The sequence below is a fragment of the Lottia gigantea genome (assembly GCF_000327385.1).
Source record: "Lottia gigantea unplaced genomic scaffold LOTGIsca_43, whole genome shotgun sequence".
NCBI classification, from domain to species: Eukaryota; Metazoa; Mollusca; class Gastropoda; family Lottiidae; genus Lottia; species Lottia gigantea.
The window spans coordinates 996,084-1,012,534 of NW_008709504.1; the positions used below are offsets into that span (position 1 = coordinate 996,084).

Below are 16,451 nucleotides of genomic sequence, written 5' to 3' on the forward strand. Positions count from 1 at the left end.
ATATGTAGGGGCTTCTTCTTTGACTGGCCAGTCCGCCATATTGGATATTCGTCACTGGCCATATTTGCGAAATTATAGGAATAAAGAGCATTTCTCCCCATTGTACACCTAAGTATGTTAGATTGGCATCTCAGGACCTAACTGGCACCAAAAATTATATGCATAATTCCGAAGTAGAACATCGGAAAAAATTGGCCATTTATCAAAAATTGGCCATGTATAGGCTTCGTCATTGACTGGCCAGTAACACAGTTAGGCATGAAAATACCATTATATTGGAATTTTAGCTATATTCACATGTCGGAAGGCACCATTTGATTGAGTTCGTGCCAATTCCATCCAAAAGTCTGCCCCATCCCCATTACTGTGGTCTGTGCAAAAATTGGCCATGTAGGGGCTTCGTCTTTGACTGGCCAGTCCGCTATATTGGATATTCTTCACTGGCCATATTTGAGAAATTATAGGAATAAAGAGCATTTCTCCCCATTGTACACCTAAATATGTTAGATTGGCATCTCAGGACCTCACTTGCACCAAAAATGTCATAATTCCATAGCAGACCATAGGAAAAAATTTGCCATTTTATATTATCCATATTGGCTATCCGTCACTGGCCAAAGAAATTTTGATAACTATGTAATGATTCTATTCATTACACGACATTTTAGAGGCTTTATTTGAATAAGAAATGAATTACAAATTTTCGTTTTTTGATTTAATTACAACAATTACAATCAATCCAAAAAATTAGTGTATCCATCGGCCACAAAAATTGGCCGGAGTTTCTCGACTCTTTTGAAATGACTATTGCTATATAAATCACATCTCTCACCAGAGCCGTATACGGCTCTGTCTCTCACTAGAGAATTTAACTGTCGTCTGAATTCTACTTTCAGTTTATTATAGTCTTGATTGTCCAACAATGACAAGAAAATGACTAGAATAATCAAAACTAGGTTTGTTTACGTGTCTATTTTTAACCAATGAAATTCTACTGATGTCTCTGTCTGCGTTACTACAACAATGGCGCTGTCCAGGCAGAGTCGAACAAGTCTCTCCTGTTTTCTCTTTTCGGCTGCTGTAGCGTGTCTCTTTCTTTTCGGTCATATCAGCAAATCAACACACTATTTGTGGGAAAACTTCCCACCAGTTCTATCCTTAGTTTACGTTGTTATTTCTCACATAGTTATTTATTTTCTTTATAGAGACGCGCCAAACTTATACAAGGTAAGTTGTCTGAATTGTTTTTGGTTTGGACGGTGGTCGAGTGACCGAGGCGGTTTAAACTGGTTTAAATCTGGTCAGATAAATCTGGTTCTAACTAGTTTAAATGTTAAAATCTGGTTTAAACCAGTGAGTTTTGTTTATCTAAATCTGGTCGAAACTAGATAAGTCTGTTTTTGTCTTTAAAAATTGACTGAGTTTTTTCACCTGAATCTGAGACTCCAGCTGTCACGTGATTGAGAGGTAGGTAGGTAGATGACAAGTTAACGTTCGCTTGGATTGGATCAAATTGGATGATTCTGTGTTGTTGGTTTGGTTGTTGATTCTTCGTTAGACCTGGTCGGGTCGAATGACATGGCGGTGAAACTCGGAACTGGATGGTGTGGCATGAGTTACTCGGTCTCCTTCATTCTTCCAAACTCGTTCTGATCATGGTATTTTTTGTTGATTGGTAGTCGAATGGTTTGGTTAGATTATCTGTTATCTGTTGGAAAACTAGAAGACCTGAATAAAAAAAAAAAGGAAGTGGGAAGAGGGAGGGGGAGGGGGAAGCTTTCAACAAAAGGGGGAAGGATGTTCTCTGATGCAATGAAACTTGTTAAATTAATTGGATATAATTAAAAAGTGTTAAGAAACTTTGAGTATAAAAACTTAGCCTATCTGTTCAAGACAGATTTGGTTATAAAATGGAAGACTAGTTCCATTATCGTATACTAGTGGTCCGTGGGTGGAGCCAAAACATTCTGTATGGTGAGTGGTATGCCGTTGGTTTCCAGGTACTCTAGCAGTGCCTTACAAGCGGGTTTCAGTTCAATGCATTGAATAAGGACATGCGACCTTGTGGCAACGTGGCCGTAGCGACATTTGATGGCATTGAACTGATGGTCTCGTAGTACGTTGTTGGTCCGGAGTCTGGTTGCCACTTTGCAGATGGCTACAGATGGATGGTTTGGTTTGGTATCTTCGGATCAATCTGGTATCTTGCGGTGTCGAGGTTCCGTAACATGTCGGCCCATTTCTGGTTGATCCTAGAAGATACGATACTGCAGAATTCCGAATAGGAGTATTCTACAGGCTTGATATCCTCCAGACTCAGACTTTCCTTGGCACAATGGTCTGCTTGATCATTGCCAGGAATGGAGACGTGTGATGGAACCCATACTAATTCAATCTTCTGGTCGTTGTTGGTTTGGTAGTTGTGGATCATTCTTATTTCTGAAATAACTTCTGACCTGCAATTAGAAGTGGTGAGAAAAATAGATTGGAGGCTGCTTAGCGAGTTGGGTAGAATCGTGGCATGCTCCGTGTGATTGACGGACAGCCATACTACTGCGTCCCTAATGGCAAGAAGTTCTGCTGTGAACACTGACCCGTCTTCATTAGCCCACATGGTGCAGAAAAGTAGGACGTAAAACTCCATTCCTTTCCTTTGTGAACACTGAACAGTGCGGGAAATCCTTTTACTAGTGCGGATGCGTGATTGAGAAACTCTTCATGAAATAAATCCCACTTACTAGAAAAATTAGCCAATGCTGATCGGATGAAAAACTGGTGTAGTTCATAAGAATTGTTTAAGGGTTCGACTTGGTTTAGATACTTGCTGCAATTCTTATTAGAAACAAACCCAGCCTTTCATCCAATCAGAAAGGGAAAATTATTGAACAAGTATTCCTCAGTCATGTGACATAATGACTGACAGCTAGCATTAGATTAAGTTCTTCACTCCCCTCTGCCATGATTTAATCATATGATTTCTAATATTTTAATATTATTAATATATTACAGATTGGCGTGCGAGCTGGATTATTAGGAAATGCTTTTGGTATAGGTCTATTAATCAGCTTCTCCAATACAACATGGACACATTTTGGCTGGTATCTAACAGCTTTAAGCTTCTTTCATTGGTCAGAATATTACACTACGTCAGTGACGAACTCAAGATCTTTAACTTTAGAGTCATATTTACTAGACCACAGTCGTGAATATAAAATAGCTGCCGTGGCTAGTTGGACAGAATTCACGCTGGAATGGTTGGTATTTCCTGGTATGTATATTAACATCTACCTAACTTTGATATTACTGTTTATAAATTTATATATAGATATATAATAGGTCAGCAGCTGATTTTCAAGAACAGGATATATATTGGTAGTGCCTGTATTATGGTTTCAAACATGAACAAGTTTTAATGACAAAGATTGATTCTCGAATGCATAATATATATATATTTTTACTTATTACAGGGTTAAAACAGTTTAAATGGTTGAGTATACTAGGGTTAATATTAGTAATAGGAGGAGAGGTTTTACGTAAAACTAGTATGATAACAGCTAGAAGTAATTTTAATCATTATGTTCAACATATCAAACAACACGATCATCAGCTAGTCACGCATGGTGTTTACCAATATTTTAGACATCCTTCGTATGTTGGTTGGTTTTATTGGAGTATTGGCACACAGGTCAGTTCTATATTTAGCTTTTTATCAATGTGGAGGGTAGGTCTAATACATGTATTAAACAACCAGGTTTCCATCTTGTCATTGATGCATGTTGGAGGGGCTAAAAAGAAAAGTCCTCTGTGTTTAATACACGAAGGCCGTATCTTCTACAGCCCCGGTTCCTAACCTTCTACAGGCCTAGTTCCCAACCTTCTACAGGCTGTGCATGTACATAACCCCTGACCCCTAAAAACAAGTATACTAAGGATGCTTCTTCAGCAACATTTCCCTCATAGCACACTGCAAGGTAAACAGATTTTCATTTAGCCTATCAAGAACAGAATATTTGGATGTAAACTATAATTAATGTCCAACAAACCAGCAGTAAATGAATACAGTTTGTTGAGAATTATCAGAAGTTTGTATGATTGTAAGCCTGTATTTATCAAAGAAAATAATAGACTTATATTTATTTTTTAGATAATTCTGTGTAATCCGATATGTCTAGTAGGTTATACCATCGTTTCCTGGAGATTTTTTAGACAGAGGATCCACGAGGAAGAAATCTCATTGTTAAATTTTTTTGGAGAACATTATGTAGACTATCAGAAAGAAACAGGAACTGGTTTACCATTTATTAAAGGTTATATAGGACGATATTAAATTCTGTGCCTTTTTAATCTATATATGCTCAAAGAAGAATATCTTTAGTGGAATTGTTTAAATAGTTTCTGTTTCAACATTTATGTACATATGATCTAATTAGTAGAAATGGCAGCAAAGTATTTTCAACCAATAGTGATTCAGGAATAATTTCTATTCCTAGAGATTTTGATATTTAAAGCTTTAATTATTTGATCTACTTATTAGGTAATAATTTGAATAATAGTATAATACTTATTAGGTTTATCATTTTTTATTATGATAAACACAGGTTCAGTCTTTATATTCAGGAGATATCTATGACATATTGAACTAGTCAAATAGTTATAGAAAACACACATATATATAAAGTTGTTAATATTTTAGTTTATATTCTGTAATATTGGTAATCAATGGTTTTAGATGATATTGTATGTTTATCACCGTGTGTGCCTGTTTTTATCATTCCTTCATAGTTTATCTCATAACAATAAAAATATTTCACCATTGGTATTTCATTATTGATCAGGGTTCTTGATTTACCAGTCATGTATAGTTAGAGTAACCAACATTGGGCTTTAGATGACTTGTCCTTCAGACATATTTTACTTGTTATATTCACAATAAAATCAGCAAGTTTTTAAAACTCTGTCTAAATGATAGTTTAAATACACAAACATCAGTTTTATAGTATAGTATAGGCACTATTTATTAAAAATAAACTATAATAATATTTCATCTTCAAACTCATTAATACAATAACTTAATAAACATAAAAACAATTAAACAGGTGTTGCTAACTCGGAAATTTAAGTTTCATGATCAGTAATTTCAATAATCTCAAGTATTTCCCCTAGAGTTTTAACCAATCATCATACAGATCACTTGGCTAAATTGTTTACTAACTTGCAATGGAAGAAAAAATCTATCTTTAAATTTCAAACCATCATGACAACTGCCACACTGGCTACTATTTGACTAGAAAAGATCATTAACTATATATTTTTGCATTTTTCCATCTTATAAATCGTTGTTTAATTTTAATTGTGTTATACAACTTTCTACATGATATATAATAACACACCTCTCTCTCACACACAAACACTACAATATAATCACACACACACTACAATATAAACACACACTGATATATTATATATTCATTCTCTTAACATATTAATATAATAAACACTGTATAACATATATAGTAACATGAAATACAGCTTTAGATAACCTCTCTCCATACAGCTTAGTATACCAATAATGGACAGATTTACATTTGATTTGACAAAGATAATATGACCAAGATAGAACAAAAAGTTTTTCTAACCTTTAAGAAAGTAAAATACTGTGCAAGTATGTCATAGATCTAACATATTTAGATTGAAGACAGTACTCGAGTTAAGACATATCAACATTCAGTTTGACCTTTGACTAATAGTAATCTATTTGATATATTCAACCAATCTAATAGCCTGTTTACTGACATTATCAGTTGAATGTCGAGTTAAATTCTGTATTCTCATCTTCAACTCTGCTGACTCATTCTCACCAAATAACGTCATATAGATAGTACCAGCATTGGCAGGATTATCAAGCGCTGGAAGTTGTTCTTCAGTTATCTTTCCTTCCTTGATACAGGAGACTAGATTAACCATTAAAGTGACAACTCGTAGTAAGAGAATAGAATCTGTTTGTGGTTCCAAACATTTCAACAACAATCTGGGTGTCTGTAGATTAGAAAGAATACCAAAATATACCAATACATTACAACTATCATTTCAATGCCTAGAAAACAAATAGAAACATGCTAAAACTGGTGACATGAATGGATCACCACACTCCACTGTAAATAAAAAAAAGATAAATTTGACAATGTATACTGATAGAACATAGTTGGTAACAATAGGACTATTTAATTTATAACAATATACCCCTAGAAGAAACAATGTCATGTTATATTTACCTTGGATTCTAGTAAAGCTGGGATGATTTCAGGGTTGCAGGATAAATTCACTAGAACTTTAACAGCTTGTAGGCGAATACTGGAGTTTATACCATCCATCATGCTGTAGAGACGAGGAATGGCTACCATATATTGATCATGATAAGACGGCGTAGTGGAGAGATTAGTTAGAGATTTTAACGACATCAACTGAACATCTTCTGGACTTCTCTCATACGTTATTAAATCTATCAGAACTGGTATACACACCTAGATAATACAGAATATTGAAGTTACCATATATTTCACAAGAAATCGCATCTTAACTCTGAATTCACTTCAGCTTAGTTTAGTCAACACTGTAAAGTATGATGGAAGATTCAGCAATCATTTATAGCTACATATATAGATAGATTACCTCTAATCTGGCCTGGTTCTGTATATCCATACACAGGTTAATGATAGCATTATTTAGAGACCCCAGGAGTTTCTGAGATGTCTCTGAACCAGTTCTGGCTGCCACGGCATGGATCTGCAATAATATCGTCAATTCTTGAATACATCCACTCTCTCGTAATAAACTCTGAAAATATAAAACAATCTGATTTAAACCAAACCACAAGCCTTATTTTACAGTTATTTTATCTTCTCTCTAATTCTATCGGCTAGAATACAGTTGGTGATTGTCTAAATAAATATTGGAACTGACCTGATTTTGAGAGTAAGCCCCACAGCGTACGATACAGTCTAACGAGGCTTGAAGTAAGGGGATGTCTTTCTGTCTCAGTAACATAACTAACGTATCAAGAGTTTCTTTATCAATACTGCCAGGGTTGCTATTAGCTAGTTGTATAGCCTGGGTAATTCTCTCTACATCCAGTCCAGGTTTAGAGGCAGCTTGTGGTGGGGCTTCGATTCCATTCTCATCAGTTTTTACTGGAGATTCTGTACTGTTTTCTGTGGAAGAAGTTTTATTTATAGTAGTGACAGTTTGTTGAGAAACAGGAGGAGAATTCAGTATGATGCTGGCTTCACTCTTGATAGAAACTTCCTGTGAATTGTGTGCATTATATACTTGTCTGTCGGATTCCTGGATGAGTTGTTGTTGTTCTACTGTTGAAGGTTGCGGTGGGACTGGTTGTACAGCAGCTACAGGAGTTGCAGTTGATTCTTTTTTCTTCTCTACTACAGGACTTACTATCTACAGATTATAAATTAACAAAATTCAATATCAATTATTTTGGTATGTGGTAAATGTTTGACATAGTATTATATTTTTTATACCTAGAATAAAAGTGACAATATTGTTCTAATAAACCAATATTATTACCTCTTCCTTTGGTTGTTCAGCTGATAATTCTGTTTTTTTAACTGGTTCTGTATTCTGTATTTCCTGATCTTTCTTATTTATAGTAACAGTTTCACCTCCAGCCTTGATATCATCCTGATGGTGAGTTAATTCTGGTTTGGATACTGCAGGGCTTCCTTCAGACAACGATGGCTTCACGACACCTTGTGCCTTACTCTGAATCTTCTGTGGAATTTTTGATTCTGGTTTTGGTTTAGTCTGACCCAGTTCTGGTTTTTTCTCCGGAACATCCTGTTTATCAGCAGTTTGAGTCTGGGGTATCTTTACTGGCGATTTTTCTTTAGTTTTAGTGCCTTGTTTTTTATCACCATCTGGAATATCATTATAGATTAGTTTTCATATTTCTACTCTAATCATTGTCAGTTGACAATCATAGCAGGAATTTTATAATACACGGGGATCTTGTTGAAATTTCCTTGTTCTCTATTTAATATATGTAATTGGTATCAATAATATGACTTTGCTCTTTGACATTGTCATTTTATTTAAATGTTTCCTTATTGTTATATCTATCTGTGGTTTTAGAACTTACAGTTCATATTTTACTCTGTAGGTTATTCTATACACTATAGACTCATTGATAACAATTTTATAAAGAACAATCCTCTTCCCTCCCCTACTCTACTTCCTTGATAGCTTTGCCCTGGGGTTTGGAAACCTCAAGATAAACTCAAGACAACTGGAATAGAGGCGAGCCTGGAAAAGCAACTTCAGTCTTCTGTTGAAAATTGTTAGGTCTAGCCTGGGTCTGGGGCTAAAAAATCAATCTCTACCCATACCTTGTAATTTTGATCTTTTAGTATATAAATAATAAATCACAACCAAACCAACCACCGCAGTGCCAGCTAAAACAACTTTGGTAATGTCCTTGGAAGCCATTTCGTCTTTCCCTGGCACGTGAGTTCTGAATCACTGCTGAATGCCAAAATTTCGTCTGCTATTTTGATGCCAACCAATCCTTTTCCAGTTCCCCGGGAAAAATAGTTTTGATATTAAAATAACAAACGGAATTCAATTGAATTGTTTTTGATGGATAGAAGATTAAAAACTGAAGAGTAAAATATGAAACAAAATAATTTTCAATGAGAAATTTCATCAAACTTTTCCAAGTTTTCAGCGCGGAATAGAAATTGTCTGGTCTGGTTGATCGAGAAATATTATTGAGGAACTTAAAGCCACATTATCAAAAATTAATCTTCAGAAAAAACATTGCGGTTACTTTATATTAAAAAACAAACAAATTATTCTATTTTAAACCTCTCTTAAAAATTACCAAAATCGAAAGAAGTCAAATTAATCTTTAAACTTTGAATCTATGAAACGTGATCAACAAAAAACCTGAATACTGTCATTTTAAATGTGAAGGTCAAACAAGAGTTATCTGACCTTGAAAACATGCAACTTCCGGTCATGGCGGTTCGTGTAGTTTGTTGAACATGTTTTCTTAAAAAATGCCTTAAAACTTTCCCCTTTACACCAAATATTTAAAAAAAAAAAATACCGATAACTAAAATCCAATTACTACCTTTTTACCGTAGTTGACTGTCACAGCTGGTGTGTCGTTTTTACACAGGAATTAAATTATTTAGTCTATCCCTTCAAAGCTACCACTACCATAACTATCAGAACCAGCCACCATGCCTTTTATGAAAGGATCTGGTGCCATTAGGCGAACATTAAATTACCTGCGAGGTGGAAGAATTCATTTTAAAGACAATGTTCAAATTGTGACACTCAACTATAATGTTCCAAGTAAAACCAGCAAGGGAATATCGTAAGGGCTTTTTACAGATATGTTACATTTTAGGGGCTTACAGTGGTTTTCCCCCTTTACAAGTTCTTCCCATAATGGTTTCCCCCCTTTACAATTTCCACCCTAGTGGTTTCCCCCCAGTGGTTTCCTCCCCTATATATGTATATGTAAGCTGAGGGTATGTAAAGAAGGAGAATTAGATTTAATAACATATTTTTTTTCATTTTAGATACAGAAACCTGTAGTTACATTTTCCCTTATTGCAGGGCGTTCGTAAGCGAACGCCCTGCTTTGTTTTCGAATTGATTTTTTTTTTTTTTTTTTTCGTCCACGGCAGGCCGGTTTTCTCAGCAACGGCAATAGGTACGGGAAAACGGACTTTATGGCGTTTTGTTACTCGTGGCTGATCACAGTTTAAATGTAAAACGAAAACTTTCTGAGCAACATTACGCAACGTTGCAACAAACGGAAAATGGACTCTAGAGGGCGTGTTTATCAACCGATTTTGATCGGGTTTTCTGCATCGTATTTCTTGTACGGACAAATGATAGCAGTTCAAAATTTTCGATTTTCGAAAATTCGTTGCATACTTTTTTTGCCGAAATTAATCGAAAAATACAATTTCGGTTGTTATCGGACGGATTGACTTGAAACTTACGTGGTGTAGACCGCCAGCATACAGACATAAAAGTACACATTCAAATTTTTTTTATCACTTCCGGTTTCGATGTTAGTACTTCCGGTGGTATCACTTCCGGTGGAATTGAGTTATGTCAAAAATAACATATGCATTATATTACCAGTCTTAATACAAACTTATTAAACTAAAAAAATCCGCACCGAAAGTAACATGTTGGCCGCCATTTTGGTTTGCCTCATTTGCAGAAATTGCTATTCAGAGACCATTTTTCATCTGATTTGCGTACCTTTTGTGTCAAACGATACGTTTTAAGTCCGTCTACAATCCTTAGGCAGCATAATTTTGATTTTCGGTTTTGCCTTTTTTGTACAACCGGATGTTTTTTTTCAAAGTTTGAACGCGTATATCTCATGACCTTGACCTTTGATGACCTTCATATGTACTACGATGATAATATGTGACCTTGTCTATCTGATGACCTTTTGACCTTTGGGGTCAGACAACCCTTTCCGATTTTACAGGGGTCTAAAAATGGACCATTTTGAGTCTTTACAGTGCTATATCTGGGTCCCTAATAGAGATATGGCGATAATTCTTTCGATTTTGTAATGTAGAGATTCTGAGCTTTCCAGTGATATAAAACATGCATGCCTTACATGCAAATTCAAAACCCCATTCACTTAACATGGGACTATTATTAGATAAATCGGCTAATTAGAGTAACCTGGCTGTCAACCCCAATATAAATCAAAGTTTAAGTAGTTTTAAAGACACCCTCCCTTTTATATTTCTTTAAAATGTTTAGCGTCCATTTAAGCTATATAAATAGGTTCTAGGATGGATTGAACCTTGTTATACTGTAAGTAAAGCTTGTAGAAGCACATTAAAGGGATACCCCCACTTAATTTCCCAACTTTCTTATTTTTTATCCAAATTTCACCAAACTTGGTATGTATGTGTATAATCCAATTCTATATTTGATGGATATATCCAATTTGCGTACTGCGCATGCGCATTGCCAACATTCTTATTTCTTATCCGAATTTCATCAAACTTGGTATGCATGTGTATAATCGAAATCTAAATTTGATGGATATAACGAATTTGCGTAGTGCGCATGCGCATTGCCAACTTTATTATTTATTAACCGATTTTCATCAAACTTGGAATGTATGTGTATAACCCAATTCTAAATTTGATGGAAATATTAATTTTTGTTGTGCGCATGCGCATTACCAACTTTCTTATTTCTTGTCCGAATTTCATCAAAATTGGTACGTATGTGTATAATCCAATTCTAGATTTGATGGAAATATTAATTTTTGTTGTGCGCATGCGCATTACCAACTTCCTTATTTCTTATCCGAATTTCAGCAAACTTGGTATGTATGTGTACAATCTAATGCTAAATTTGATGGAAATATTGAATTTTTGTTGTGCGCATACGCATTACAAACTTTCTTACTTCTTATCCGAATTTAATCAAACTTGGTAGGTATGTGTTTAAACCAATTATAAATTCAATGGAAATAACCTATTTTTGTTGTGTGCATGGGCATTACCAATTTTCTTATTTCTTATCCGGATTTCATGAAACTTGGTCTTTATTAATTGACAAACATTCTTTTATTCCTAGTCAATATACTTTAAACTCCAGGCACTTTTGGATATTTGCATTTAGAGATGCAGAAAAGTATTTACATCAATGTAATTGCAATAGACTATCTTCGTATGTCGTAACCCGCCCTGCATCAGTACTGTTATTAGAACAGTTCTAGTTTTTTTTGCAGGGCGTTCGCTTCGCTTTGTTTTCGTATTGATTTTTTTTTTTTTTTTTTTTGTCCAGCGCAGGCCGGTTTTCTCGGAAACAGCAACAGGTACAGGAAAACGGACTTCGTGGCGTTTCGTAACTCGTGGCTAATCCCAGCTTGAATGTAAAACGAATTTTGGTTTGCCTCATTTTGCAGAAATTGCTATTCAGAGGCCATTTTTCATCTGAGTTGCGTAATTTTTGTGTCATACGATACGTTTAATGTCCATCTACAATCCTTAGGAAGCATAATTTTGATTTTCGGTTTTGCCTTTTTTGTACAACCTGATGTTTTTTTCCAAAGTTTGAAGGCCTATAACTCATGACCTTGATCTTTGATGACCTTTATATTGACCATGGTGATAAAGGCTGTCCTTGACCTTCTCATGACCTTTTGACCTTTGGGGTCAAACAACAAATTCTGATTTTATAGGGGTCTAAATATGGTCAATTTGGCATTTTTGCAGTGCTGTATCTCAAACCCTAATTGATTTAGCGACATACTACTTTCAGATTATTAATGGATTTAATTTATATGGCATTTGATCGTGTCAAAGTCACATTAAAGGAAATGTTGCAATTTCCTTCAAACTTTTAACGCGTCTATCAAAGGAACTTGGCCTCGGATGACGTTGATATTTACATTAAAAATTACTATTGACTTCAGCTTTTACATGATTTTTTTTTATGTCTGACACGTGGTTCCGGTTGTATGTGTGTCACTGAAAGTTGAGTCTGCATCTTTAAAGTGTCCTAACATGTGCCCTATTAGAAGTAGAGAAATAATTCTGTCGGATTCAAAATGCTGAGATCTTGAGCTTTCCAGTGATATATAACATGTATGCTTACATGCAAATTCGAAAACCCATTCACTTAACATGGGACTATTATTAGATAAATCGGCTAATTAGATTAACCCGGCTATCAACCCCAATATAAATCAAAGTTTAAGTAGTTTTAAAGACACCCTCCCTTCTATATTTCTTTAAAATGTTTTGTGTCCAGTTAAGGTATATAAATAATCTCTAGGATGGATTGAACCGTGTTATACTGTAAGTTGGGCTTATGAAAGCACATTAAAGGCATACCCCCACTTAATTTTCCAACTTTTTTATTTCTTACCCGATTTTCACCAAACCTGGTATGTATGTGTATAATCCAATTCTAAATTTGATGGATATATCGAATTTGCGTAGTGCGCATGCGCATTGCCAACTTTCTTATTTATTATCCGATTTACATCAAACTTGGAATGTATGTGTATAACCCAATTCTAAATTTGATGGAAATATTAATTTTTGTTGTGCGCATGCGCATTACCAACTTTCTTATTTCTTATCCGAATTTCACCACACTTGGTATATATGTGTACAATCCAATTCTAAATTTGATGGATATATTGAATTTTTGTTGTGCGCATGCGCATTACAAACTTTCTTACTTCTTATCCGAATTTAATCAAACTTGCTAGGTATGTGTATAATCCAATTACAAATTCAATGGAAATAACCAATTTTTGTTGTGTGCATGCGCATTACCAATTTTCTTATTTCTTATCCGGATTTCATGAAACTTAGTCTTTATCAATTGACAAATATTCTTTTATTCCTAGTCAATACACATTAAACTCTATGCACTTTTGGATTTTTGAATTTAGAGATGCAGAAAAGTATTTACATCAATGTAATTGCAATAGACTATCTTTGTATGTACCTGAATGTCGTAACATGCCCTGCATCAGTAATGTTATTAAAACAGTTCTAGTTCAAATTATTTTTTTTTTATATTTTTCAGTAATTATATGTGTTGTATACACGATTGCCTGAAACAAATAAAGAGTTAATTTTTTTAGGCAACCATTATTGGTTTGGTCTTATAATGTTCAATTTCAACTGGATATTAACTTGTGTATTGGATTATTAAAAAAAAAAATTAATTGTTATGTGTCTCATATGCCTTTCATTCTTTATATAAGCTTATTTATATTTTAATGATTTGTGACATTAAATAAAATTACTTATATTACTATTATTCATGGTCTTACAAGAATATTGTAATTTCAACACAATTCAGCAATGTTGAACAAGTCAAATTTGAATAGAGTTAGATAAAATGTTATATCTATCGAAGAATAACAATGCAATTTATTCCAGTGGCTTCCTGATATTATGTTAATCCATCACAATAATTGATAAAGATTAACAGGTTTTTAATTAGTTTATTATAAGTTAATTAGGGGAGGAAACCACTTAGAATGGGGGAGGAAACCACTAGGATTGAAAAGAGGTGGAAACCACTGGGGGGAAACCACTAGGGAGGAACTTGTAAAGGGAGGAAACCACTACATGCCCTTTTAGGAGATCACTCTGTATCTTGACCAGTGCTTTCATTGAGATTCGTTTTATTCATTACACTATAAAGACTCAATATGGACCTCAATCTAGACTAGAAACATTGTACTGAATCAGATTATCATATCTTACAATGAGACAGATTATCATGTCTTACAATGAGACAGATTATCATGTCTTACAATGAGACAGATTATCATGTCTTACAATGAGTCACATTATCATGTCTTACAATGAGACAGATTTTCATGTCTTACAATGAGACAGATTACAATGAGACAGATTATCATGTCTTACAATGAGACAGATTATCATGTCTTACAATGAGACAAATTATCATGTCTTGTAATGAAACAGATTATCATGTCTTACAATGAGACAGATTTTCATGTCTTACAATGAGACAGATTTTCATGTCTTACTATGAGTCATATTATGGCTGACAAGTCTGTCTTGTTTGATTTATATATTGTAAGCCAGAAATAAAATGAATGTTAATATTAGAGTGGTTTGAATTATTTCAGAGAGTTTGTCTACTGGCACCTTTCTCAACTTCAGTTTACACATCCATATGTTCAGATTGTTACTTTTAAAAATATGACACCAACACCTTTTATCACTCTATATTTTGGTAAGTTTTTATCACTCTTTATTTTGGTAAGTTTTTATCACTCTATATTTTGGTAGGTGTTTATCACTCTATATTTTGGTAAGTTTTTATCACTATATTTTGTTGATAGTTATAAAAGAATTGAAACATTCAAGCTAAAGAGGTGGTAATAAAATTTTCTGATTACTGATTGATAAATTTGGTTGATTTTCCAGTAATTTGAGTAATATAATTTTAGATAACGGTGAGAGAATGTTAGTTGATTGTGATTCGAGGGGTAAAGATGAAATTATTGAACATCTTCAGAGAATTGCTGGAAGAAACACGTTAGTTTGTTTTGTATCTAACAGACACTTAGTTTTCACAGTTCATCACAATATTATAGTTTGCAATTTTTCACACAAAAAATCTGTAATTTGGTTGAAAGTAAAAATGTTCATCATTGCACACAGCAAGGTGCTCCAAGTGTGCTACAGGCTATTGATGATCAGAAAAACAGTTTGCTATAGAAGGGAAGTAACTCCATACTAAACTTATTTCTTAATTTCAGTGATAAGAGCCAAAGATATGATGATGGTAAAACATATACAAAAAATCTGATTGGTTACGGTTGTTCAAGATATTGTATCTGTGAAGTTCCAGGACATGTTCCCTGCCCAGGATGGGTTCCACTTCCTAAAGAAATGAGAGGCAAACATAAATACCAGAAGAAGGATGTAGAAGAGGCACAGTGATGTACTGGATATCAGAGACTAGTGACTAAGGGTCAGGGTTAGTTTAGATAATCATATAGATTTATAATCAAATTTCATCATGAAATTAGTGATTAAGGAATTCTGTTTAGATATCACTAGTCCACAGCCAGCCAATAGACTGACTATTACAGTCAAATCATCAGTTAATCAGTTAATTGTGTAGTGATGTCTGTCAACTGTACAAATGTTCTTTATTTTCCTTGAGTATTTCTACTCATCGGATAAAAATACAAACAAATAAACAAGCACAAATATACAGAATACATACAAATACAAACACAAATATACAAATACATACAACACAAACGTATATACATGCATAATGTTACACAGAGAGCTTCACATATTTGATAAAAATTCATTTCGTTTATTAATTGATAATTTTAAATAAATGAATAGTTTTTTCAATAATGAAGAGTTTTTTGACGAAAGAAGTTTGATAAGTTTGTACATATTGGGATAATTATAATAATAATGTTTAATATATTTACATCTATATTCATGGTACAAAGGACATAGCAAAATAAAGTGGAACTCATTGAGATTATTTGATAAACAGAATTGACAAAATCTTTCCGTAAGGAGTTCACAGATAAACGTATTTTTACAATATTCAAAAGATGAAATTTATATACTGGCTTGGTGAGGTATGGTTGAATCTATTGACTAGATTGATGTATAATGTACCTTTTGGATAATCACATATAAGTTCATGACATTCTTGTTTAAAGTTATCGAAAATTGTTTCTTTAATAAGTGAAAATGAATGTAAATAGAGTTGCGGATTTTCCCAAATGTGTCCAAGACCAATTTTGTATAAATTTTCTTTAATATTTAAAAGCCAAATATCACTATGTTTATAACTATCTATTAAGCAGGATTTCAATAAAATATTTTCTGAATTTAAAAGCT

At 33.9% G+C, this 16,451-nt stretch overlaps 3 protein-coding genes across 3 annotated transcripts; 2 read left to right on the top strand and 1 right to left on the bottom strand.

Annotated features, from left to right (window-relative positions):
• The first annotated feature begins 770 nt into the window (after positions 1-770).
• On the top strand, positions 771-4,815 carry LOTGIDRAFT_217923 (hypothetical protein). The gene is made up of 5 exons (XM_009060562.1): positions 771-956; positions 1,206-1,227; positions 3,010-3,268; positions 3,468-3,685; positions 4,145-4,815. The coding sequence occupies exons 1-5, from the start codon at positions 934-936 to the stop codon at positions 4,325-4,327; spliced, it is 705 nt and encodes a 234-aa protein (XP_009058810.1). The 5' UTR covers positions 771-933; the 3' UTR covers positions 4,328-4,815.
• A 171-nt stretch (positions 4,816-4,986) lies between these two features.
• LOTGIDRAFT_233771 (hypothetical protein) lies at positions 4,987-8,741 on the bottom strand. The gene is made up of 8 exons (XM_009060563.1): positions 8,400-8,741; positions 7,582-7,931; positions 6,961-7,452; positions 6,670-6,834; positions 6,273-6,521; positions 5,794-6,036; positions 5,391-5,432; positions 4,987-5,284 (listed from the first exon to the last, which is right to left on the bottom strand). The coding sequence occupies exons 1-8, from the start codon at positions 8,497-8,499 to the stop codon at positions 5,168-5,170; spliced, it is 1,758 nt and encodes a 585-aa protein (XP_009058811.1). The 5' UTR covers positions 8,500-8,741; the 3' UTR covers positions 4,987-5,167.
• A 516-nt stretch (positions 8,742-9,257) lies between these two features.
• On the top strand, positions 9,258-16,060 carry LOTGIDRAFT_191932 (hypothetical protein; the record flags this gene model as incomplete). The annotated part of the gene is made up of 4 exons (XM_009060564.1): positions 9,258-9,394; positions 14,699-14,805; positions 15,023-15,110; positions 15,335-16,060. The coding sequence occupies 4 exons, from the start codon at positions 9,258-9,260 to the stop codon at positions 15,516-15,518; spliced, it is 516 nt and encodes a 171-aa protein (XP_009058812.1). The 3' UTR covers positions 15,519-16,060.
• Positions 16,061-16,451: the final 391 nt, after the last annotated feature.

What these genes read in the sequence shown, in the direction of transcription:
- LOTGIDRAFT_217923 (XM_009060562.1), top strand. Translation starts at nt 934, where the DNA reads ATGACTAGAATAATCAAAACTAG. An exon ending in ACTAGAATAATCAAAACTAG is followed by an intron (nt 957 to 1,205) that starts GTTTGTTTACGT and finishes TTTTCTTTATAG; the next exon opens with AGACGCGCCAAACTTATACA. An exon ending in ATTGGAGTATTGGCACACAG is followed by an intron (nt 3,686 to 4,144) that starts GTCAGTTCTATA and finishes TTTATTTTTTAG; the next exon opens with ATAATTCTGTGTAATCCGAT.
- LOTGIDRAFT_233771 (XM_009060563.1), bottom strand. Translation starts at nt 8,499, where the DNA reads ATGGCTTCCAAGGACATTACCAAAGTTGTTTTAGCTGGCACTGCGGTG. An exon ending in GGGCTTACTCTCAAAATCAG is followed by an intron (nt 6,835 to 6,960) that starts GTCAGTTCCAAT and finishes TTATATTTTCAG; the next exon opens with AGTTTATTACGAGAGAGTGG. An exon ending in CTCGACATTCAACTGATAAT is followed by an intron (nt 5,433 to 5,793) that starts GTCAGTAAACAG and finishes TTTATATTGTAG; the next exon opens with TGTGTGTGTGATTATATTGT.